We start from the raw sequence: 26,334 nt of genomic DNA, 5'->3' as shown, positions 1-26,334 counted from the left end.
TTCTGGTCAGACGCAGGAGCCTTATATCTGCCAGCAGGGAAGAGCTAACTACACTGAAACTACTCTGAAAATAGCCTCCTCCCTGCAGACAGATATAAGGCAGTGTTCTCCTGCGTCTGACCAGAACTGAAGAAGCAGCAGCTTGGAAGCTACCTGGAAGACTGACGGATTTACACACATCTTGTCAAGTTAAAATGCATATTATTGCTTTAAGCTTGCTAAATGTAAGTGACATCACTGTGACTTAATGTCCATGTACAGCAAAGACAACAAGCGAGGATTACTGCTGTTATAAGGCAAAATAAGATTCATGATCAATGGTTGCATGCTCATGTTAAATTAAAACCACATCCTTTTAATAGTAACAAAATGTGTGTGTGTTTAACCCTCCTCTAGATTTCACACTTCCAGTTTCTTTCTCAGTTTTTCTTGATGTTTTTTTTTTTTTATCTCTTTAAGATCCTATAGTACACAAAATGGAATCTTGTGAGCTTTAAGACATGTTAGAATGTTTTTACCTCATCAAACACATTCCTAAAGTTGTGTTTTATTTCATTCACACATATTTGAGTAATCTTTTAGTAGTCTGTCTGTTTTTTGTTTGCTCTAAATATGCAGGGTTTGTGTGTTATGTGTGGATGGGACAAAACAAAACTCTGGGTATGTTTCAGATGAGAAAACAACATTATAACATACAGTAGATAAGAAACTAGTGTAACATGGACCCTTTAAAGTATATATATATATATATATATATATATATATATATATATATATATATATATATATATATACATATATACTGCATCATTTCATCTTAATCCAGAGCTCCATTGTGTTATTTGACGTACAGTACAGTAACATGTGTCTCTTCTTAGGTCCTGTTCCACCTGCTGGATTGTGTGCGCACGTCGTCGACCACAGCGGACAAAGAGAAGATCGAGTCTGGAGGAGGGAACATCCTGATCCACCACTCCAGGGACACGGCAGAGAAACAGTGGGCAGAGACCTGGGTCCTGACTCTGGCTGGAGTCGCTCGCATCTTTAACACTAGGAGATATCTTCTACAGCAGCTGGGTAAGTTTGTTTAGTGGGGCTCAGAAGTCCAAACTAACAGTCACACATGCACGGTAATGACATTTTCAACAATACTGATCATTTCTATTTTTTCACATCACTCAACAGTAACCATATTATGAGAAACCATCTTCATTTTGAGAATATGGGCCTAAAAAGGTCTCAAAAATGTCAAATCAGTTTTGTATTTTTTTTTTTTTTTTTTTTTAACTCAGAAGTTGTTTAGTTTTTTTTTTTTTAATTCATATGCAAAAAAAAAAAAAAAACTACAGGATTTAATGATTAGTAAGTTCCATTAGGTACAGTAAGTAAATGTCTAGAAGTGGCATGTCACCTGTGTGATAATAAAAAGTTCAAAAGCTCAAAGCCACTGTGGAGGTAGATAAGTTTTAATGCTATACTGTGGAATATTTTAGCCAAATCAACAACATTACCATGGAAACAAGCAGGAGCAGGCCTTCTTCTATGGCAGGTAAGAGTCAGGTTAGTGGAGATCCAAGCCTGCTCAGACTAAGTGTTTTCAATTTCAGTTAAAGGGCCCAACTCATGCAAAATCAACTTTTCAGAGCTTTTTACCTTCTAAGAGTGATGTGTGGGCCTTTTATGTCGCTGAAGTGTTTTTTAGATTGATTCGGCAGTTTTTTAACAAATTGCAGTGTATTTCTGCCACCCTCCCACGTGACAACGAACCTAAAGCCTAGCAAAAGTTTATCTCCTAGCGTTTATTAATACTTTACCAATCAGTAATGTTCAGCTGAAGTCGACGCGGTGCTTGAGCTTCGTGCTCCTCAAAGTCCTCGTCCGATTCTGTGTCCAACACATGCGGCTGAACACGTTGTATCTCCATGATGAATAAAAGTTTATTCCTGCCACTATCAGGGTGCACACCTGTCTCCCCCTCCCTCCCTGAGATGGGCGTCACGTTTGGAGGGCGGAGCCTGTGCTTTCTCAGGACGGGCGGGGGAGGAGCAATAGTCGGTCTTTCATAGTTCCTGGTCTGTGACTGTCTCCAAGAAATCAGTGAGATTTCAGAACTATTGTGTAATGGATGTTCCAAAACCCACATTGTGCTTGTTTATGTGCAGAAGATACAATGTGAAAAGAGTTCTTTTACATGAGCTGGGCCCTTTAAATGCAACCAAAATGATTTTTATTTCTGTTGATGTTTTGGCTAAAGGTTACATACAGGGGCTTTAAATAAAGTAAAATAGTAAACCCATTTTTGCTCTTGTTTTTGCTCAGGTGATTTCTTCGAGGCCTGGGAGGTGCTGCTGAACCACATCCAGTCAGCTGCTCTCAGTAAAAACAATGAAGTTTCTTTAGCTGCATTGAAGAGCTTCCAGGAAATCCTCCAAATCGTGACACCCGTGAAGGACTCAGACAGAGCCGGGGACGCACTCGCTGCTATGGGGGTCCCGCCTGTCCTCATAGACCCCCTCTCTGCCTCCGGACCAGGAAGACCACTGGTGAGGTCGGATTCTCTGGTGGAACGTCTCACTCGGTACAATGGAGCTGAGATGCAGGCCCCTCCTCCCGGTGAAGAATCAGCCTTAGAAGACTCTGCACTGTGGTGGTCCGCTTGGAATACATGGTACAAAACTGGGACAGAGAGTACGAGGCCCCCTACTGGTCCGACTGAGAAACTATCTTTTATCCCGAGCCAGCCTTACCTGACGGCGTTGATCCAGATTTTCCCGGCTCTTTACCAGCATATCAAAGCGAACTTCAGCATGGAGGATCTGAAGAAGTTGGGGGTGATTTTGCACGGGGCGGTGTCTGTGCCCATAAGCAGTGATGCGTCACCCTTCATCCTGCCCTCCTACACTGAAGCAGTGCTCACCAGTCTACAGGAGGCTGTGCTCACCGCGCTGGACGTCCTGCAGAAGGTAAACAAGATGACCTCTTCTGTAACCCTAGGCATTAATACTGGAGTCATAGAGTCAATGAATTGCAAAAATGATCAGATAAGGGAAAAAAAAACAGAATAACAAAAAATCCAGTTGATGATTATTATCACTATTTAGGGATGTGACAATAACCAAAATATCGTGATATCGTATCGTCAAAGTTCTCACAATAATATCATGGACCATCACAATATATGGAATTACAAGACTCTTTCTTAAATGAAGAGTTATGATGCAGAAATAGCTAAAAAAAAAAATGACAGAGGGAACTACATAGACCATGATCCTTTGCTTCATTTCACTGTAGACTACATCAAGAAATAACTGTTCGAGGCAATTTTAAATCTTAGTTCTTTGGATTAAATTAAGGCATTTTAAGATGAAAAAGAAGCATGTTAACAGTTTTGTTTGCCTCCACAAAATATCGCAATACGTATCGTACCATGAGATATTTATCGTGAAAATATCGTATCGAGAGATTTAGATATTGTTACATCCCTAATCGTGAGCCTTCCCACCATATCATGAGCTTTCCCACGGTATCACAATAAATATCGTGCCGCGAGGTTACATACCGTGACAATATCGTATTGTGAGACTTGGATATCGTTAAACTCCTATTACTATTATATATTTGCAGTATAAACGAAATGTCTCCCTCTCAGTCCCTTGTTTTGGCATGCTAGTTTCAGAGTACTGTATTTTCCGCACTATAGAGTGCTCTGGATTATAAGGCCTGCTGTCATTGAATGGTCTATTTTCAAACTTTTTTCACATAAACCGCACTGGACTATAAGGCACATTAAACGAAACACAACAGTAGTGATGGGTCAGTGGACTTTGTTTGTGGCGTTCACGGTGACTCTGGGCTTTGTTCAGTTGTGGCGTGTAGGGAGGGTGCTGTCTGGGACCAACGGATTGTTGTTCAGTTGTGTCTAGAAGTGGCACATTGCACTCGCTTTTTTGGTTCGTTCCTCCGTTCCGTTCCTCTTTGGCGTGGAGTGATGAGTGTGGCTGTTTTTCGCTGTCTGCTCCGTGCGTGTTTGCACGCGCTGCGGGTGGTGCGGCTTTGTAGTTTACTCAGGGCAGGCGCGGGCGTCTTAAAATGTTCGTATAGTAGTTGGTTGGTCATTATTAGAATTGGATCTGGAGTTTTTCGCCCTCATAATGGGTGCAATGTTGGTCTTAATTTTCATTTAAATGGTCTAAAAAAGCTCTTAAAAAAGTCTTAAATTTGGGGTAGTCAAATCTGAGGATACCCTGTTACTGGGACACCCCAGTGGATTCGTGCTCTGGATTGTGGGGCGTGCAGTCATTTTTTAATGGGGTTAGAGGCTTAAGAGCGCGCCCTATAGTGCGGTAAATATGGTAGTTTCAACTCCCACAAAAAAAAAAAAAGATGTAGAATCTTCACCAAAAGTTTCTAAGCATTGATCTAAACCAAATTACACTCCCAGATTTGTCCCAGAAGGCAGTGTTCCTTTGTGTCGTACATTATGCTCTCAGTCAAGTTTTGCAATAATGTTACTTCAATGTTTAATGTTATTCATAAGTATTAGGTGTAGTACTAAAGTTGTCCCATCCTTTACAAATACCGTCGCCCAAACTGTCCAAAGTGAGTGTCTTTATTTGTCTCAGAACAGCACGTCTCTTGGTGAATGATCCAAAGTGCCAGTATTCCCGCTGAGTTCCTGATCCGTGTTTGTTCCATGTTCCCTCCCCGCTGTAGGCCATCTGTGTGGGCCCCGACAGCCTGCAGGTCATGTACCCGGCCATCTTTGAACAGCTGCTGCGCTTCGTGGAGTTCTCCTGCAAACCTCCCACGTACGGCCGAGTGGAGACCAAGCACGTGGCCAACGCTAAGTACAACCAGGTGAGACCGGGGCTACAACTACGCGCTTATGCTATTTCATTTCATTTTTTGCAAGATTGTGTATGTGTTTTGTTATAAGGGTCACACAATATTCTGTTAGCCCACCTGTTCCTAAACATTGCTCACGTTTTTTACCGTTAATTATAATATTGAACAACTGATGTCTTTGTTCTAGCACCATACTGATACTAAAATCTTTCTTCTACTATGTCTAGTATGCAAAACAATGCAATAGGCGTGGGCAAAATTAACAAAATGGACTGTCTGGATTTGATGATGGGAGGATTCTACCAATATTGCTGAACCATAGAAGACAAAAATATCACTTTTTTCAACAACTATTTTTACATTTACTTGTAGATGATATATCGCCCACCTCCATCTGGTCCTTCTTCCCCATATCATTCAGTCTTTGTCGTCTATTTGTGTACTTCTTTTATACACCTTCTTTATTTAATGCTATGTGGCCTTTTAAATCTTCAATTATTGTGGAGCCCTAATTGTTATCCACATTGTTGCATTATTAAAGACGCACTGTGTAACTTTTCTGGTTTACGGTCCGCCACATTCTTGTCTCCTTAGAATTGTTTCTTTGCCTGGAATGTTCCACAGTATTGCATAAAGAGTACCGTGTATTCCGGACTATAAACCGCTACTTTTCTCCCACACTTTGAAACCTGCGGCTAATAAAACAATGCAGCTAATATATGGATGGATTTTTTTGTTTGGCACATTGTCTATTCATATTATTATATATACCAAACATACGGCCCGGGGTCTGGATGCGGCCCTCCAAGACCTTTAATCTGGCCTTCGTCTGATTTTCTACTAAAATATTGTAATTATATTTTAAAATATTGGTAATTTTCTGTGCCGCTGAGCATAGCAGCGTCTCCAGCGTCTTTGTACGTGGCCCCTCCCACCAGAGCAGCACAAATGAAGACTTGCCTTTTTCCAAACACTCTTAAAGGACGATCGTTTTGACTGTTGACCGTGACACCCTCATCAGAAAAATGTCAGAAATGAGAAAAGTGGAGCCGAGTGCAGGATTTTTTTGTTTTAAATGGACTTATTCCTATTCCTACAAGTTAATCTTAAAACATTGTGTTGAAATTGCATTTTTCTTAAAGTTTCAGGTTGTTCATAATATTATAATATTTTGTAAAAGAAAGAGTTCATCAATTAAAAAAAAGATTTCTGTAATAGATTTATTATTTATTTATTATTACTATTTTTGGGGTTTATATGACATGAGTTTTCTGATCCGGCCCCTTTGGGATCAAAGTAGGTTGGATACGGCCCCCGGACCAAAATGAGTTTGACACCCCTGATATTTACAGTGTATGGTTTGGTAACACAGTGGATACGTGCAGCCTGAGTGCAGAAAACGTCGCTATCTGTGCGGTTACACATGGATCTAGAGTTCACATGAAGTTGCCACACTAGCTAGAGATATTGTCAGCGCACTCAAGTAGTTTATTGCTGTGTGATAAAATAAGTTATGATGCTAAATGAACATTAGTGAGGGGGATACATCTTACCCGTTTGTGTAAATGACTAGAAGAAATGTCTCAAACTTCGGTAGACAAACATCCACTCAGACCTGTTTGATAGAACTATCCCCACCCCTGAGAGAGTCTGAAATCTGCTGAAATCCTCCAAGACACTGACATGATACAGACAGAACAGAGACTCTTTCTGCAGGAGACATGCGCAGTAGAGCAGGGAGAGACGGGGTTGATGATGCGCAGAGGAAGATGCTCTTTGATTGTGTTTTGAAGTTATTTTGCGCTTCATACACACACCCTCCTCATGGAAAACACACGGCGAAATACAGATCATGCAGCTTTTAAGTTAAAGACAAAGGCTGTCAAAGAAGGAAATAGAGCTGCTTCACGTGAGCTCGGCATCAATGAGTCGATGGTGACAAACAACAGCGACAAACTGACTCACATCAACAAGACGACAAAAACTTTCAGAGGCGATAAAAGCAGACGACCTGAACTTGAAAACGTTCTTGAAGACGTGGACACCTGCGGCTTATATTCAGATGCAGTCTGTATATGTACAGTTTTAAAATTTTGTTAAAATTTTGTTGATGCGGCTCATGAAACGAAAAATACAGTATTTATCTTTATGGAAAGAAGCAGGTGAACTGGCAACCTAATTTCAAATGGCAATAAAGCTGAATAATGGCTACATAGATAAAATACCAAATAACAGGCAAAAGAATATAATCTCCAATGATTTGAGCAGTGACACACCTCACCAGAAAAGCTCCATAGTGCGTCTTTAACTGTTTGAATAAGACCACCGTGTAGCGTGTTTGTTTTGGGTTGATGTTGGGGCGGCCACCTCTGTGTGAACCCCACAGCTCACGACACACTGCAGCCTCGTCTCAGAGTGACAGGAGTCGCCCCAAGCCATCCCCCTCTCGCTCCATAACTCCTCTGCTCAGCTCATTTGGCATAACTCCAACAAATTCTTTGACAATTCTTCGTTCAAGCATAGTTCATATTCGTTTTTTGATTTTTGTTTTCATTTCCAAAGACCTCTGATCTTCTGAGAGAGTGTTACAAAACCATTATTTTTTAATCCCAAGTTTATCTTAGAAATGCTCAGAAATTAGTTTTTTTCACAGAGAAAGTAGTGATTAATCTTTTTTGTTAGTTTGTATTCATATTTAGAGTTTCTCAAATGCACACTGGCTCCCCATCCTCAAAGTAAGAAAGGTGCAGGTTAAATTTCCAGTTGTGGGCTTCATGTTTCTGTTTTGTCTATGTTTCAAATAGAGTTGGGAGATATATGGGAAAATTGATGCTATCTGTAATTATTGGTATTAGGTGTTATTCATTTGAATGCCTTGCCATAATGTTTTGATCATTCATCCAAAATGTGCTAAAAGGTGCCTGTAATTGTTTTGATTGAGGTTCAAGTCACACAAATAAGTGAATGGACTGACAAATGTAATTCTGTGCTAAAGTGCAGAAGTATCATGCCACTTGCTTGTTTCCATGGAGATCTGCTGCCAATATGGCCTTAAACATATCTATCTAGCATTTAAGCATGTTTTTATTGCTCAAAAATACCTTTGCAAACATTCCTCCTGTAAGTGGGCTTGCTTCTCCATGGATATGACCTTGGCTGAGTGGCTGCTTATCCCATTGGCGATAGAGAAGTCAAATGCCATACTGATAAAGCTCAGGTACTGTGGAAAATTTCAGACAAAATAGTAACATCTCCATGAAGGCAAGCAAATGCCATGCCCTCCACAAGAAAGTACTACGGTGCTCTTTTAAACACTCGGCATCTTCAAAATCAATACAATTTAGACAATATTGTAATTGCAATCTTCTCTTATTCTCTTCCTTTGGGACTCCTCACTGGATAACCTTTATAGATCCAGCTCTTTGCACCGGTGAGTCCCTCTCCTCTGGCCCCTCGTATTCTTTAGTAACAATCTGCTGAACTCTGCAAAAACCTGCCTCCCACGGTTTGGCTTTTGAGTAGGGTTGTCAAAGAAAATCCATACCCAGATACTAAATGCTTTTTTACACAAGTATCAATACTGAAGGAAAATAAATAAATAAATCACATAAATTGGACAAAATTTCCTGAATACTTTTAGAATGGTATCCATGGGTTTCACAATGTTCAAAAGGTTAGGACTGTCCTCATAGCAAATAACAAATCAAAATAAAATATAGTTTTTGAATGGCATTATATTACAGGAAGTTGAGTCTCATGAATGAACCAGGCAACTGGCAACTCTATGAAATGTTTCCATTGTTTATGTGGTGGTAAAGCACTCAGATGCACTGTGTGTGGTGATACGTCACATTTGAACTTGTATGTGAAGAGGGAGACCTCTGAGTCTCTGACCATCTCCCAGTTAATGAGTGGAAATCATGAGTGGGAATCACGAGTGGCATTTTTTTCAAGCGGGAGTTGGAAATATTGCAGTTACCAGTTGCCAGGACCACAGGGAACAACTAGAGAAAATTATTTGTGCGGAAAATGATTTTCTGTTCAAAGTGTCTTTATTGAACATTTAGTTAGCTGTACAATTTCAAACACATTACAAGAAAAATACTTTCTATTGTATAGCTGAGCAAGTTTCTTCACTGTGGTATCTACATCATTATCTTTTTTGTCCTTGGTATCAAAATTAACTTTTAAATTTTAGTATTGTGACAACACTACTCCGAGTTTCATCTTTCATTGTACCCCTTTTCTCTCTGCCTGCCACTAACTGGTGGTTTAAGCCTCTGTGTACTCAGTCCTTGTGCGTTTGTTGATTTTTGGTTATAATCACAATGTGTGCACTTGTGATTTTTTTTTTTCTTTCTTTTATATACAGAGCTTAAAGACACACTAGACAAAACAAATCCATGTCTATCCAAAATATTAAAGGAGACATATTATGCAAACATCTACTTACTGTATGTAGCATAGTCCCACCCCTTTTTTCTATTGGTTGTCCTCTGTCATGAGTGACAGGTGGACTGAATCAATCACATTGAAGTATGAATTCTCAAAAGCAGCAGGCGACTTTAGTTCCCCAAAAGCTCTGTAAGCTCTTAAATGTACATGAAACATGATATCCGTGAAATTGTGATCTTGGCTTTACAAAAATGTATATGAACTTTTTGTGCTACCAGCCATCCTTAATCCATCTCATTATGGTCCATGGCCCGATTATTTTTAAGTAGGATTTATGGCCCTGTTAATAGGAACACTGTAAACCTATTTAAGTTGTTTAAATCTACTATTAACCAAATATAACATACTGTATTTCTGATCAACATGTACAATGCATTACCACTAAACACCAGAAAAAAAAGCATATCATATCTTCTTTAATAATATAAGGTAATTTGAATCTAACTAAGATTTTCTATGCAAGGTGTGTCTTTAAATGCTTTTTTGAACATGGTGTGAATAGAGTTGACAAATTTGCCCAATTGACTGAAATGTTTCTTTTTGCAGGCGGAATGGGTGGCCTTAAACTACGTGCCCTTCGCAGAGCGCTCCCTAGAGGTGGTGGTGGACCTCTACCACAAAACAGCATGTCACAAAGCAGTCATCAATGAAAAAGTTTTGCAGAATATTATCAAGGTATTTCACGGAATTAAAATGTGTTTGTTTGAATATATTTGGTTTGATTCTGTTAGTGGTGCTGGTTAGAGGTTGACATGATCTTCAACACACACTTCTCCAATACTGGCTGTGATTGACAGAAGGATTAGCCAATCAGGGACACGTTTGGTCCGTCTGTATCAAAATAAATGTGGCTGCTTGCGAGGAAAAAAGAAAAAAAATCACAGGGAAGTGAAAAACATCAACAGATTTTCTGCAGAATCAATGAGTGAAGCATTAAACTTAGAAAAATCAAAAAATCTAAGGTTTGGGCCAAAGATGTTCATTTTGTCTTCTTATATACTTTAACTTCTTGGGTTCTTTTTAAAAGACAGCACAGTAAAGTGTATTTACCTTCTTGACATGTTTTGGCTGTTGCTGCATCTTCAGAACTGTCACCAGTGTTGGTGGTGACGTGTCGTATATCAGCTGTTGTTACTTCCTGTAGGTGTGGTCAGCTGTTGTTACTTCCTGTAGGCGTGGTCAGCTGTTGTTACTTCCTGTAGGCGTGGTCAGCTGTTGTTACTTCCTGTAGGCGTGGTCAGCTGTTGTTACTTCCTGTAGGCGTGGTCAGCTGTTGTTACTTCCTGTAGGCGTGGTCAGCTGTTGTTACTTCCTGTAGGCGTGGTCAGCTGTTGTTACTTCCTGTAGGCGTGGTCAGCTGTTGTTACTTCCTGTAGGCGTGGTCAGCCTGATGGACATGGCAGATCTCTCAGACTGACCAAAACAACAAGTGGAAACACTAGATCAGGGAGGCCAATGAAATCAGGAAACGAGGCACGGACATCATTAACCATGATGACGGAGCGTTCCTCCTTTCACACACCTGGGACACCCTCCTCCAGAGACACCGGGCGACGGGAGGCGTGGTCAGTCTGAACCATACATGTCAAACTCAGGCCCGGGGTCCAAATTTGGCCTGTGAGATCATACCAAATATGTATTAGAGCTGGCCCACCAGCTACACATAGGCTATAGAGACATTATTTATTTAAAAGTTTGTTATTTTATATTTTAATTGTTCTGAATTCACTGTTTAAGCAAAACGATTATTAATTTTAATAAGAAAAGGTTTTAACTCGAAAGAAGAGAAAACATGTCAACAAGGTAAATAGACTTTACTGTATTGTCTTTACGAGATATGTTTGATGTTGTGATGCTAGGTGACTAATGAGCTCCTTTGTTTCACATGCGTCACTGAAATAAACAAATCTGAATGCACACCAGGCTTTACCAGGCAAGGTTAGGTGTCTATTTTTCTTTCTCAAATTTGCTTTTCACAGTGAAAGAATTATACAATACAATTATTCTATGCAAAATAAAATTATATTTTTTTACAAAATTACCCTTATTTGCAATGTCCCCTTTTAGAGTTGACAAGTGAAATGTGCAGGGCTTGTGTTTAGTCAAACAAGAATGTTTTCGTTGACCACAGTCCTTAGCTTTATGATCTTAATGTTATTTGATTACCTTTTGGCGGTATGAGTACAGGATTTGTACACAGATTTGATAGATTAATAATAGACTTTTGGGATGTGCTTTTAGTGTCTAGAAAAGCATTGTAAACAATCTTTTATCATTATGGCTACTGGGATCGGCGCCAAACACATTCTCCAAGTGATTTGGGCTGAAAATGATGAATGAGTAAAATTACACACATGGGAGCTGGCTTCGTCTCGTCTCTACGCACCAAGGAGCAATTTAACCCTTCGGAAATCTATTTTTAATGATGTCATAGCAGCTGTTGTCATTAGCAATGCACAATGATAATTACTATAAATACATATGAAAGAAGCTGTACATTTCTGCTGCACTACTACAGTTTTGGATCAACTTAAAGGTGCTGTACAGGATTTTTACTGTTTTGAAACGTGAAAAGCAAAACTGGTGCATTTCAAACATTTGCAGTGGTCCAGAGTTATTCCTCACTTACCTCATGAATTCTAAGCATCATAAATATTCACCAAGGTGAGTTTATGAGTGCTTTTCGCAGCTTTCAGAGGCCAGAGTGGGGTTTTGCCATCACGGTAATGGTAACAACAACTAGCATGCTAACTGTGTATCTTTCTGATTCCACATAATATTGATCTAAAGAAAATATTGAGCAGTTGGGCTTCAAAATGCAACACATGACTCACGATACCAAAAACAAAACAACATTGCATTTGTGTGCACATGATATTCTGCACTTTATGACTATTTTTAAATAGACAAATATATTTTTACAATTGTCTTTTTTGTGAAAACACTGCATACAATTTGTTTATAGTGAAATGTAACAAGAAATATTCATAGCGTTATCAACAAAAACAGTATTTGTTGTGATATTTTGCAGCAGAAGCTTCAGTTTAGGTCTGGTACAATAAAAGCTCTGAACACTAATGCTTACTGCTTTTGTGCCCTTGAGCAAAACACTTCACCTACCTTGCGTTGTATGAAAATTGAATGGTCACATTTGCATAGAGCTTTTCCACCTTCAGATCACTCAGCGTCTTTTTACGCACACTGATACACGAGTGCACGCACACACTGAGGGCGAGGGGGGTTAAGTGTCTTGTTCAAGGGCACAATGACAGTATTCACTACCAACCTGTGGGTTAATGACCAGTGGTGTTGATGTTGAGCAAGATTCGAGTGTTGGTGGTGTTTGGTTCAGCCGATAGCACATGTCAACAGAAGCGCCTCCTTCGGTCTACCCCAGGGCAGCTGTGGCTACAGAATTAGTGTGTACGCATGAGTGTATGAATAATGCAATGCAAAGTAAAAAAGAAAAAAAAGAAAGAAGATGACATAATACATTTATTTAAAGTCAACGTGTCTTTCATGTTGATCTCTTGTAAATATTGTATGTCGCTGCCTCTCCCCTGTTTCCTTTTGCAAAAGTATGAAATCATTTTTGGCAAAGAAACAGTGTTAAATATTAAACTTGGGCAATTATAGTGTCGCAGATGTGAAGCAGTGCATTGCCAAACCTTTTATGAAAGTGTAATACAGTCTTGTAAAGTCTAGCGTTTAATCTCCAATACTGGCTCATTTTGACACCTGCGTTTAATTGCTGTTTTCCCAGGACAGCACAGAGAGAAAAGACCCAATTCAGAAACAATAACATTTGTTGTTTTTATTTTTTCGACTGGACAGATGTTCAGCAGATTTTTATAAAGAAATGAAAAGACTGAGTGAAGCAGCTGGTGTCCCACAGGTCAAAACAAAAACCCCACCAAATCTTCTTTGTTTCATATTTTAAATAAAAAGATGGAAAACTTGGTAATGTTTGAAAGAAGAAGGGAGAAAAACATTACTTTAAATATATTAAGGAAATGTAGCATGTAACTTGAGAGAATCAAATTCAAAAGCAAAAGACCACTCCAATCTAACCTAACCAACCTAACTTTGTACTAAAATGAGATGAAGGACAAAATGAAGATTTAAATATGATATGAAGTGACATAAGAGCTGCTCTCTGTAAAATACATATTTGAGTTGAACATGTTACCTTTATATCTGAAGACATAGATATGATATTATGCCTATGGAATATTCTAGTCACATCCTTCAATACTATCTTTAAAATACTATCTTTAAAGTACTATCTTTAAAGTACTATCTTTAAAATACTATCTTTAAAAGTACTATCTTTAAAGGGCCACTAAACCAAAACCAAAATCTTTTTTGTACTGATGAGCTGTGTAAATGGGTCTAAATTATAAATGTATACCTATCCCTGGCCTTATTTTGGCATTTTAGTGCATATTTGTTAACAGTCTGACTTTTTGGTCAAAGTCGTGTCTGTAACGGCCTCTTTAGGGTCAACTACAGCCAGGACATTTAAATTTTTGGGGTTGGACTCATGCCCGCCGAGGAGTCACATGCAGGTTATTATGTGACAAACACAGACTGAGGTACGTGAGGAGCCCCTCTCAGCCCACTGGTCACCGCGATGTCCTGGCATGTCCAGAGAAAAAAGAAACAGTTTGATCCAAGCACAAACGTCCGCTCTGTTTCAAAGTCCAGAGCGCACCAGGCCGTGCCATGGTGGATTGTTGTGACTGTCTGTCGGCTGTCAATCATTGCTCCAGAGCCCGCCCCACACGCTCTCCCCAACCCACCCGGCACCGCCCCACACCCGCTCCCCCAGCCTCCCGGCACCGCCCCACACCCGCTCCCCCCAGCCTCCCGGCACAGCCCCTCACCCGCTCCCCCAGCCTCCCGGCACAGCCCCTCACCCGCTCCCCCAGCCTCCCGGCACAGCCCCTCACCCGCTCCCCCAGCCCGCCGGGTACTGCCCACTCTGGAGCATGTGGTTTGGAGTTTACACTGTGGAAGAAACAAGTCTGGCCTGTAACTTAACCTGCTGCTGTCACCTGCTAGTCTCCAAGGAGATAGATGAGTTTGAAAGTCTTAAAATGTGAAAAACAGGACTAGTACATTTTAAAATGTTTGCAGTTGTCCAGTGTTATTTCTCACTTACCCCGTGCATTCAGGGCATCGTCAATATTCACCACGATGAGTTGAGAAGCACATTTCACAGACTAGAGCTGATTTTTCCACTCATGCACTTTGTGATTATCAAACAATAAACCACTGACAATAAAGCGTGGATGCTGACTTCTTTTGAGCTCAAGAGCTGCTTATATCTTTACTGGGGCAAGACACATTTCAATCAAGTATATGACATGGTCCCTTTAATGCTATACTGTGGAACATTGCTTTAATAGAATGCTTTCTTCTCATTCTTCCTCTGTCCCTCAGACACTCCGAATGCCTCTTGGCCTGAAGTACTCGTGTCCTTCGGAGAGTACGTGGAAGCTGGCGGTGTCCTCCCTGCTCAAAGCCCTCTCCATCGGGCTGCCTGTGGCCCGGCAGCACGCCTCCTCGGGGAAGTTCCACACCATGTGGCCGGAGCTGGCGAATGCCTTTGAAGACTTTCTCTTTACCAAAAGGTGCAGACATGATTCATGAGCAGTGTGGGAGGATAAAAGATGTAAAAGGCTTTATCGACTAAAAAGACTTGGTTTTGTCCTCACAGCACACCCCCAGATAACCTCTCCATTCAGGAATTTCAAAAGAATGAAGCCATTGATGTAGAGGTGAGATTACTTTTCCTCCAACAAAGCAAAACATTAGAACTGTCTATATTGTAATGTGTAATGTAACGTAATCAGTAAATAAGAACCCAGATTGCAACAGTTATGATGGTTTCAAAACTAGATTTGTCAACATAATTTTAATAATTGTTTATGTTAAAAAAAAAATCACATCCTTAGGAAATCAGAAATTGGATGTAAGATCACATTATAATTATAGGATTCAGGACACTGCTGTTTGTGTTCAAATTGTGTACTTTTGTTATTATCATTGTGGTATTTTTGGCATGTCATTAATATTTGACTTGTACAATGTTACAGTATGATTATATGTCAGTGACTTTGGTCCTTGATATCTGTTTATGTAGATATTGTTGTCAGATTCTATTCTGGACATACACGTGAATCACCCTCTGCTTTACTTTTTCCTGCTTGACTATTTCGTGATCATCTTGTTTCTTTTCTTTGCAGGTGGTTCAGCTGATCAGCACCGAGATTTTACCTTTTGCCAATTTCATCCCTAAAGACTTTGTTGGTCAGATCATGGCTATGCTCAACAGAGGATCCATCCACTCCCAGTCTCCTTCATTCACAGGTAAAAAAAAAAAAAAATCTGTAGTAATTCAAGTTATACGTGCACCTTTTAAACAAACTGTAGTTTAACTCTACAAGGGGCAAAAGTTTTATGTTTACAGCATTATAGGCTTTGAACATTTGTGTTTCTTGCGCATTCAAATATTATATATATTTTTATGGTGCATCTTTAGTAGATTCCAGAATTTGTGCATTAAAGAGAGGGTATATTACACTTTGGGTTGGTAGTTGCAAACACATAAGGCATTTAGTTACTGTATTTTTCGGATTATATGTTGCTCCGTAGTATAAGTTGCACCAGACAAAAAATGCATAATGAATGAATTTAAGTGGCACTTTTTGGGGGATATTTATTTTATAAAATCAGAGACCAGGAACCGTCATTTCCTGCTGAAAGTGAAGTTCTAGTAATAACAATAGAAGAGAGAACAACAGACTGTTAACGTCACATATGAACAGTTCTTCAAATAACTCTAGCATTAACAACAGAACAGAACAAGTTTACCAAACTCTCCATCTCACTCCAAATCACTAAATCCATTCAATTGTTCATCCTCGGTGTCACTTCTGAGCAACTCAACTTCCGGAGGTAAACAGAGCGCCGCTTCCTCTTCTGTGTAGCTGTCGTCAGACTCAGCATCAGATCCAGTTTTTATTCTGTGAGGAAGTTTCTCTCTCACTCTAAACTTTTTTTCTGCTGCTCGATTACCATTTTCAGCTGCAGATTTCACGACTTGCAGTTTGTAATCTGCAAAATATGATTTTTGGGGGGGCATTTGTTTTCAGTCTTCTCAGTCGTCTTTATAATTTTAATTTGGTAAAGAAGTAATGGTGCGATTGACTGACATGATACAGACGGGACAGAGGCTCTTTCTGCAGGAGACATGTGCAGTAGAGTGAAGTGACAGTGGTACAGGAGGAACAGGAGCAGCAGATACTCACACACAAGACTAGAACCTCTCGAGGGTTTTTAGTGTGAACATTTTAATATAGAAGTTGTACCAGTATAAATTACAGGAAACACCCAAACCATGAAAAGTGTGACTTATTGTCCAAAAAATACAGTACCTTTTGTTCGTTAGAAAATGCTACGTTTGTCAAAAACAACGTATTTAAAGTGAAACAAATGAAATGTTTAGTTTTTGGTAGTGTTTAAGCCCAACATGCCCATAGAACAGTGAGTCTGGGTTTGCCTCCATGTCTTAAAACACAAGGCAGGACTACCAAAAGACAGATATATCTTACCTCATTTCATCCTGTCTTCTTTGTAACTTTCAGAAGCAGAGATTGACGTGCGGATGCGTGAGGAGTTTTCAAAGGTGTGCTTTGAGACGCTGCTGCAGTTTTCCTTCAGTAACAAAGTGTCCACGCCTCAGGAGGGCTACATCTCGCGCATGGCTCTGTCTGTGCTGCTCAAAAGGTCCCAGGACGTCCTCCGGAGATACGTGGACGATGAGAGGCTGAGCGGACGCTGCCCTCTGCCCAGGTACAATACAATACAGTGTGACAGCTTTTCCTGTTTGTCTAATAATGATTTCATCTGATGCAGTAAGACCTTTTAAAGTATTTGTGGTAGTTTTATGTCAGTCACATGCCAGTTGGAGAAGATATGCCATATTTTACTGACTATAAGTGGCTCCAGAGTCACACCAGCCAAAAAATGCATAATGAAGAAGAAAAAAAACATAAATAAGTCGCACTTTTTGTTGGGAAATTTATTTTATAAAATCAGAGATCAGGAACCGACATTTCCTGTTGAAAGTCAAGTTCTAGTAATAAGAATAGAAGAGAGAACAACAGACTGTTAATGTCACATATTACACAGTTCTTCAGATAAACTATAACATAAACAACAGAACAGAACAAGTTTACCAAACTCTCCATCTCACTCCAAATCAATAAATCCATTCAATTCTTCATCCTCGTTGTCACTTCTGAACAACTTGACCTCCGGAGGTAAACAGAGCGCCGCTTCTTCTTCTGTGTCGCTGTCATCAGACTCAGCATCAGTTCCAGTTAGAATTATTCGGGTCTTTCTGAATCCCGACAGGATGGTTTCAGTGTCACTGAAGTCCAGGCTTTGTCCATCCATCCAGTGACTTCAGGAAAGTTTCATGTTACCGTATAGCTGTGTTCTCCATCCCTGCTTTCTGTTAGTCCCTCACAAGTTTCTCGCTCACTCTAAACTTTCTTTCTTCTGCTCAAATACCATTTTTGGGTGCATATTTCCCTACTTGCTGCAGGATACAAGCAGGAGACATGCGCAGTAGAGCCAAGTGACAGTGGAACAGAACACAAGACTAGAGCCTCTTGCAGCTGTTAGTGTGAAAATTTTAATATATAAGTCACACTGGAATATAAGTTGCAGGAAACACCCAAACCATGAAAAAAGTGCGACTTATAGTCCGAAAAATATGGTAATGAAAAAAGTTTAAATTACAGGAATGTGCTGTATCCTACAACTTATCTGTTGTCCATTTCCAACCAGGAAGTAAAATGACAAACTACACCAAAATGTCAAACCAAAATCTTCTTAAATAAAATAATGCTGACTGTGTTTTATTGAAGTGTGTAGGCAAGTGATCTTAGTTCATTTGTGCTGTCAGAGCCAATAGTGTCAGAGTTTGTGTCAGACATGCACCATAAATCCTTAAACCATACTTACACGTGTAATTCTTATAAAATAAACATAACTTTATTACCTTTTATAAGTGCTAGTAACTTTTTCTGGTGGGACCACTACCTTCTTGTCTCCATACAGAGGTTATTGCATTGTTTTAGTTATTCCATTGCGTTGAATATTGCACAGTATGGCATTAAACTACAATATCGCCAGATAGATAGCAGGTGACAAGCAGCTTATGCCACTGGACCAAGTTACTAATTAAATCTATATTTTTGTTAGCAATGAAAACAAACGTAATTTAACAAGTAAAACAGTTACTTATAAAGGCTCAATATTATGTAAAATAATGTTGTTCCCTCCTCAAAAACCGACCTGGAGTTGTGTTTTGTTTCATTCGCACATTTTTGAGTAACTCTTTATTATATTCTGGCTACATCTCCAAAGCTCAAAATGCTCTATTCCACCTTGTGATGTCATCAGGCTGTAGTTTTTAAATTAACCACTACCTTTTACTTTTAGTCCAGTAGAGATTGGCAATTCCAGGGCTGAAATTATCCAAATCATTCCAGTGAAGGTGCATGGATATGGAACATAATTTGTTTCATCGGATTTTGAATTTTAAATGCCGTTGAATTTCTCACTTTGAATTTTTTAACTCTGAAAAAACATGTTTGAATTATTTTTATTCTGAATTTTAGGTGCTGAAATTTTAAGTACATTTTTAAAGTGTTTAAAATTAAATATTCAATGAATTTAAAAAAATAACCTTTTAAATATTCAACACAAATACTTTCAATCCCTCAAATTCAACAGTCAAAATTCAAAGTGTAAAATTCGCAGTGAAAAAAAAAAAAAAATCCAAGATGCCAAGGCAGAAGCAATTGATCCAGAGTGATCCAGTCTAACTTAGTAACAAATGGTGCAGTGAAGCGATCTGATTGGTCAGAATTAGTCTCATCAAAACCTCAGACCCCCGCCCACACATGAGAACGGCCAATAGGAAACAGCCTCTGTCCTCCTCACTCACACAGGATCGATTGCTTTTGCCTTGCCATTTTGTTTTTTTCACTGCGAATTTTGCACTTAGAATTTTGACTGTTGAATTTGAGGACTTGAAAATAGTTGTGCTGAATATTTAAAAGGTGAATTTGTAACATATTGAAAAAGTACCGTCTTTTCCACACTATGAGGCGCTCTGGATTAGAAGGCTCACTGTGATTGAATGGTCTATTTATGAACTTTTTTCACAAATAAACGGCACCGGACTTTAAAGGAAACACAACAGTTGGATGGGTGAGTGGTTTTGTTTGTTTGTTGGCGTTCACAGTGACTCTGGGCTTTGTTCAGTTGTGGCGTGTAGGGAGGGTGCTGTCTGGGACCGCTGGATTGTCGACGTGTTCGCAGTGACTCAGTTGTTCAGTTGTGTCTAGAAGTGGCACATTGCACTCACTTTTCGGTTCGTTCCTCCGTTCCGTTCCTCGTCGGTGTGGAGTGATGAGTGTGTCTGTGGGTGTTTTTCGCTGTGCGGTCACTGTCTGCTCTGTGTGTGTTTGTGTGCGCTGTGGGTGGTGCGGCTTTGTAGTTTACTGAAGTCGTGCTGGGGTTGGAGGCTTTTGAGTGTGACCTAATACGGTACACATAAAATATCAGCAACTAAAATTCACCATAAAAATAATTCAAACATATTGTTCAGAGTTTCAGCAGTATTTAAAATTCTAAATCTAATTGAACAAATTATCTTCCATTTATGGAGTTTAAACTAGGGATGGGCATTCGATGAAATTTTCTTAATCGATCGTTGGAAGAATTAACAATCGATTATCGATTAATCATTAACTTTTTTATATTAAAATGATCATCATTATTATTACTATCTGCACTAATCTGCATAAATAAATTCAACTTTACAACATATAAACCGTAACGACTCTAGAGCCACATCAGCCCGTTTGACATTATAATGTGTTTAATTCAGTTTTGTTCAACTCTCACAGAAACAAAACTTAAAACCACATCACTAATTTGCATAAACTAAGCAAAGATAAAACTACAGCTCTTGTGTCGCTGATGTGGTTCAATTTCTGTTGGATTAAAAGACATGACTCAGGTGAATACAGGTTAGTGTGACCAGATTTGTGTTTGTCAAAACCAGGACAGCGTACGGGGGGAGGGAGGTGGGGACTCGTCATCCACATTGCGCGACTCTCACCTGGTAAAACTTTTTCCCACTGGACACAGAAACATATGTGCTGCTTTGTACACTGTGCACATGGACTCACACTTGTCCCGAACGCAACGGAAAGCGTGGAATTTCTTATACAAGTCATCGTTAAATACACATTTGTGCTTCAGTACGTTGCAGACTGACCCACTGTCTGTGACTGTTCTCTCCTTCTGATGCAGAGACACATGTACACACCTGTTTGGTCACACTACACACAGCAACATACATTCGGTTTGTCGATTAAAATGAACGTAATCGATGAAATTCTTAATGATCAAATATCGATTAATCGACTAATCATGCCCATCCCTAGTTTAAATGCAGTGGAGCACTTCCTGTATTACCACATGACATCACAAGGTGGACCAGAGTGTTTTCTGTTTGAGAGAAGAGCTCAGCGTAAATGTGCAGGTTTGTGTGATAAACATGTGAATGAAACAAAACACAACTCCAGGTCTGTTTGTGATGAAGAAACAACATTCTAACATAGACCAGGAAATGCCTTAATATGAGCCGTTTAATGCCATACCGTGGAGCATTTCAGAGGAAGCAATAACACGTCTGTGGAGACAAGCAGGTGGCGGTCCTCTAATTAGAAAAATGACGTAGTGCACCTTTAAGACCTGTAGTGGCTTGTACTGCCTCCCCGACCAACACCTCACAGCTACAATAACCATGATAAATGAATTAACATGCGCAATGCATTATTTATTTCCCTGCAATTATTCTCAATAGGACCATTAGCCGTTAGCACAGAAACCCTTATGGGAAAATCGTAATTACAAAACAATAGAGGGCCTTAATTACTGTCTATTACTCTTGTCACAAATGCAATACATTTCATTGATTATTATGATTACAGATGTTTAAGTGAATGTATTTTTTTCCAGGCAACAAGTCACAGAGATTATATTTGTCTTGAAAGCAATCAGCACTTTGATGGACTCCCTAAAGAAGACACAGCCTGAAAATGGTATGTCCTTTTTTTTTATATATGTGTGTCAAGGCTGGGGCTGAGTATCATTAAGAAGTTGCAGATACGATACATACCTCAATACACATGCCCAATACAATACATATCTCGATACAGTGCACTTTTAATTCAATATGATCGATTCAGTACAGTTCAATAAAAAAAATAAAGGCTAAATGATGGCTGTGATATTAAAAGTCTTTGTTAAACCACTTCTTGTACAAAGTTCATATGAAACACAAACAATTACATCATCAGAACATTAAAAATGTGAAATGTGTCACATAAATGAGTTTCCTTCCACTGAACAAACAACAAAACTGTACCAATGTGACAAAATAATTTTGTAAAACATTCCAAAAATACTCTTTGTGATATATCCATGCAGCAGCCCATGATATCAATACTGTATCATCACATTAAACGATATGATATATTGATACTTCAATATTTTTGCACACCTCTAGTCAAGGCACTGTACCTGATTTAAAAACACCAAAAACAGAACTAGTTCATTTAAATGAATCATTGCATTTATACAGCGCCGTTCAAGACACCCAGAGCACTTTACACTTCATTGTTTATTCACTCCACACTGAGTGGTGGCAAGATACTATTGTCACCACAGCTGCCCTGGGACAGAGTGACAGAAGCACTGACGGCCTCTCTGAAAACCACCATCACTCACACACACTCCATTTTCTTAAGAGGCAGTAGGGCTGGGTATCAGTAAGAAGTTGCTGATATGATACATACATAGGCCATGATACGATATCTCAATACAGTGACTTTTTGATTCAGTATATTTCAAAACAATTCGATATGGTTCAATTAAAAAAAAAAAAAAGGTTAAATCGTGGTTGGAAAATTTAATGAAAGTTTTGGAAAAGTCATGGGATTTTAGTATCTCATTCACGCAGCTACAGCTTTGTGTTAAGTTCTCATGGGGCTGTTATCATTATTTGTGAACGTCTGCGCCTTTTGCTTAAAAGAGACGACAATAAGTGCACTGACAGGATTTTGAATGTTCAAAAACTATAATCCCAAACCATAAGGTGAGTGGAAAGAGTTCACATTTCATATTTAGCCCGAAAAGTTTGATCAATTCTACACATGTACGTGCTGTAAAGTCATGGAAAATTCCCTTTAGGTCATGAAAAAGTCATGGAAAAGTTTAAAAATTTTGACAGTGGCTGTGATACTGAGAGTCTTTGTTAAAGTATTTCTTGTACAAAGTTCATATGAAACACAAACATTTTAATCATCAAAACAGTGAGTATGTCAAATGTGTTGCATAAATGAGTTTCCTTCCTCTAAACAAACAACAAAACTGTAGCTATAACAAAATAATTGAGTAAAATATACCAAAAAATACTCTTGGTGATATATCCATACAGCAGCCCACGATATCGATACTGTATCATCACATTAAACGATACGATATCAGTATTTCAGTATTTTTGCACACTTCTACAAGGCAATGTAAGTGAAGTGTCTTGCCTAATGACACAACCACAGTTTTTGCCACTGGCGCCCCACTGTGGCACCTGAGATCCCCAGAGGTCTCCCAGCCAAGTCCTGACCAGGCCCGACCCGACTGCGACAGGCCCGTGTGGTCACATTTGAAACGGTTCAGGTTGAGTCTCACTTCCCTTACACATTCAGAACATCTTAATTATTCACTGTGATAAGTTTATAAATACTTTTCACAACTCTGAGACCACTGCAGAGTTTTGCCGTCATTGTAATGCTGACGACAACTAGCATACTAACCATACACTTCCTCATTATCGGACAATAAAACGTTTTCTAGTTAGATCATCCTCAGCTGACTTATTCTGACTTCAAGTGCTGCTTATAAAATACAGCTGTGTTTGGGCAAGACACATTCTGCTCAAATACATGAAAGAAAAAAAAAAAAAAACACACTTGCCACCTCCATTCACTGGATGTTAATTAGGTCAGTGCCCGTTTGGGACCTATGTTACAAATGAGCTGTATGTCCTTTCAATCTTCACAGAGCTGTTTACATCCACCCAAGGTCAATTATTGCAATAAATTATTTTGAACGCAGAAAAGATTGAAATGAGAGCGTCTGGGATTGCAGGTTTTCAAGTGCCCTTCACAATGTTTGCACCGCGCCACACAAAACTCATTCCGAATTCGCCTGTGGGAATCCGGGCCGGGAAAATGATTTCTTTGATTGCCTTTTATCACAATACATCTGAGCAGCCCCCCTCCTGCCGTCCTGAGGGGAGGGGGAGAACGCTGAAAATGCACTTTTGTTAACATTTCACGAAAGGTCAATAAGGATACAGTAATAGGCTGTGTTCACGACTTTCTTGAATATGTAAAGCATTTCAGATGGAGCAGGGGCCTTTGTAAATCTACAGGAGAAAGAAACAACTGAACAATAACTGAACATCCACTCATTTCTCATCATTTTGTTACATGCACATTGCAACAGGTTAATCCAACGTAAACCACTTTTATTTTACGTTATGATGTAGAAATGAATGAATCATACTCACTTATTTTATACATGCTCAGATTTTTACCCTTTTAATTTCTCATTTATTATTTTTGTATCTTTTATACTTTATTTCCATGAGATTATCTGTATTATCATTACGTTTTTCCTCAGTGTAATTAAAGGTGCAGTCTGGTTGGTGGTTTGGCACCTGCTTATTTCCATGGAGATGCTATTGCTTTGCTTAAAATGTTCCACAGTGAGGCATTAAGCTTGTATATCATGAATTCATTCAGTTACAGGTGTTACCTAATCAATCTTGAGGGGTTGAAGCAAACTTCTTTATCAGTGAGTTTGTAAGACAAGTCGGCTGGTCCTGTAGACTGAGAAAAACAAGAAAATACCATGATCTATCCAGTAGGGATGTAACAATAATCTATCTATCAAATTATCGTGATATAGTTAGGGGTGTCAAATTATTGTGTTAATTGCGATTAATTCATTACAGTCATATTTAGCGTGTTATGTTTTTTAATCACAAAAACGCCACGGCCAAAAACCTCGTCCTACTCCTTCTCAATCTCCTCCTTAAAACAAGTATGTTCGGGCTCCGGTACGAGAGGAACTTTAAAATCTCCAGGTGCTCGATGCTGCGTCCATGTTTGGACAACTTCCGTAAACACAGAGACGCTCACTGTGGTTGACGTCGTCGTGTCTCCAGTGCACATGCGGGACACTTTTGGACCATTTACTGTTCACACTGTAGTTCACATACAAGTCACATTTAATTGGAAATGTGAACGACCTCGCAAAAACATCGGATTTCACAAAAAAATCTGAATTGAGCGTTAAGCCCTGCAGTCTGAACGTAGCCTATCTGACCTGTAACTTGGCCTGGTCACGCTACCTGCTTGTTTCCATGGAGATAGAGGTTTACTGTCACACTGTGGAACATTCTAAGCAAAGCAATAAGATTTCCATGGAGAAAAAGTGACATTACTTTACAGTGCATTTTGAAATATGTCTTACCTGTCGTTGCTAACTGGTGTGTCTTCTGTTTTCAGTGGACAGTAACACGTGGGCGCAGGTGATCGCCCTGTACCCCACTTTGGTGGAGTGCATCACCTGTTCGTCGTCTGAAGTTAGCTCCGCCCTCAAAGAAGCTCTGGGGCCCTTTAAAGACTTTATGCAACCTCCCATCTCCAGAGTTCAAAACGGGGAATCATGACCCACCTGTTTGAATTATTAATAATATAATTTCCTTTTTTAATAAATGAAGAAATCTTGAATGTGATCCACAAACTTCACAAGTGCACAGACATTGAATTCAACTCCAGCGCCATGAAGCCAAACTTACTGAAGAGAGATTGAAAACAAAAACTTTTACCGACAATATTTCTTCTCATCTGCTCCATTCTCACAACAGACTGGCTTGTTTCACTACAATGATTTGGGAAAATTGCTGAGTTTTTCCCCGGATGACGTCGATGGATAAATGTAAAATGTGTGGTAAAAATGATTGAAATTTAAAATACTAAGAATGAAAAACTGGGGCTTTATTATTTGATCTTAATGAATTTTCAGTCAGGATTTTATGCAACAAAAAAACTACTGTATTTACTGTAACATTCCACGTCATTTTCAGCCAGCCATTTGAGAAGGGATGTACCTGTCTTTAAATAAATACGACAGTTTCAACCATTAGAACTGCCTGTTTTAAGTCATTACAAATGTGTTTCTCTTAAAGGTGCACTGTGTAACTTTTCTGGTGGAAGGTCATTCACTTGATTGACCTGCGTGAAGTTGGCCCCCCATCAAACGTACACCTACACAAAAACTATGTCAATCATTTGTGCTTCGTTTGTGCTGCAAAAAGTTTTGTTTGTGCCGTTTTAGTTTTGGAGATTTTAACAATTCTTTTTTTGGTGAAATTAGGGTCAACAGCCTCCAGGAAGCTTCAAAATGCTCTAAAATGACACAGAATGGAGTCAATTGTTTGTGCTTCTTTTGTGCTGTAAAAAGTTTGGTTTGTGTGATTCTGATTGTTAAGATATTAAGAGTTTTATTTTGGGCCGATGACGTCATCCAGCCTCTCAAAATGTTAAACAGCCTCAAAACAGCAGAAAATGATACGAAACGGTTGAATTTAGTTTGTACTGTTTTGTGCTGGGACAATTTTCATTTCTGCGAGTATATTTCTAAAATTAATAATTATTATTTTTGTGGAAATTCTATGAGGTCATTTTCCGTTCAGCTGACAGCAGCAGCTTTAGAGAAACAATCTGAGGCTGTGGAAAAGTCTGTATCTGTGTCTTTAGTAATTTGCTTTTGATTCATATTTTATATAAAAATACAGACTTTTCCACA

The 26,334-nt window shown here is 39.2% G+C and overlaps 1 protein-coding gene across 2 annotated transcripts in view; it reads left to right on the top strand.

The window, feature by feature from the left end:
• mon2 (MON2 homolog, regulator of endosome-to-Golgi trafficking) overlaps positions 1-25,674 on the top strand; it is a 61,035-nt gene extending 35,361 nt beyond the window's left edge. The window contains exons 25-35 of one of the 2 annotated variants that reach the window (XM_055155198.1): positions 879-1,077; positions 2,320-2,963; positions 4,714-4,857; positions 8,258-8,275; positions 9,847-9,975; positions 14,746-14,936; positions 15,023-15,083; positions 15,552-15,675; positions 16,953-17,160; positions 21,415-21,497; positions 25,032-25,674. In XM_055155198.1, coding sequence (XP_055011173.1) covers positions 879-1,077; positions 2,320-2,963; positions 4,714-4,857; positions 8,258-8,275; positions 9,847-9,975; positions 14,746-14,936; positions 15,023-15,083; positions 15,552-15,675; positions 16,953-17,160; positions 21,415-21,497; positions 25,032-25,195 — 1,965 coding nt within the window. In that variant the 3' untranslated portion in view covers positions 25,196-25,674. The remainder of the gene's footprint in view (positions 1-878; positions 1,078-2,319; positions 2,964-4,713; positions 4,858-8,257; positions 8,276-9,846; positions 9,976-14,745; positions 14,937-15,022; positions 15,084-15,551; positions 15,676-16,952; positions 17,161-21,414; positions 21,498-25,031) is intronic. The other variant, XM_055155199.1, reaches the window with a different exon arrangement.
• Positions 25,675-26,334: the final 660 nt, after the last annotated feature.

The sequence above is a fragment of the Boleophthalmus pectinirostris genome, unplaced genomic scaffold, assembly GCF_026225935.1.
Source record: "Boleophthalmus pectinirostris isolate CB_2022bp ecotype Guang Dong unplaced genomic scaffold, ASM2622593v1 HiC_scaffold_2, whole genome shotgun sequence".
NCBI classification, from domain to species: domain Eukaryota; kingdom Metazoa; phylum Chordata; class Actinopteri; order Gobiiformes; family Gobiidae; genus Boleophthalmus; species Boleophthalmus pectinirostris.
This window is presented reverse-complemented; position numbering and strand designations above follow the sequence as displayed.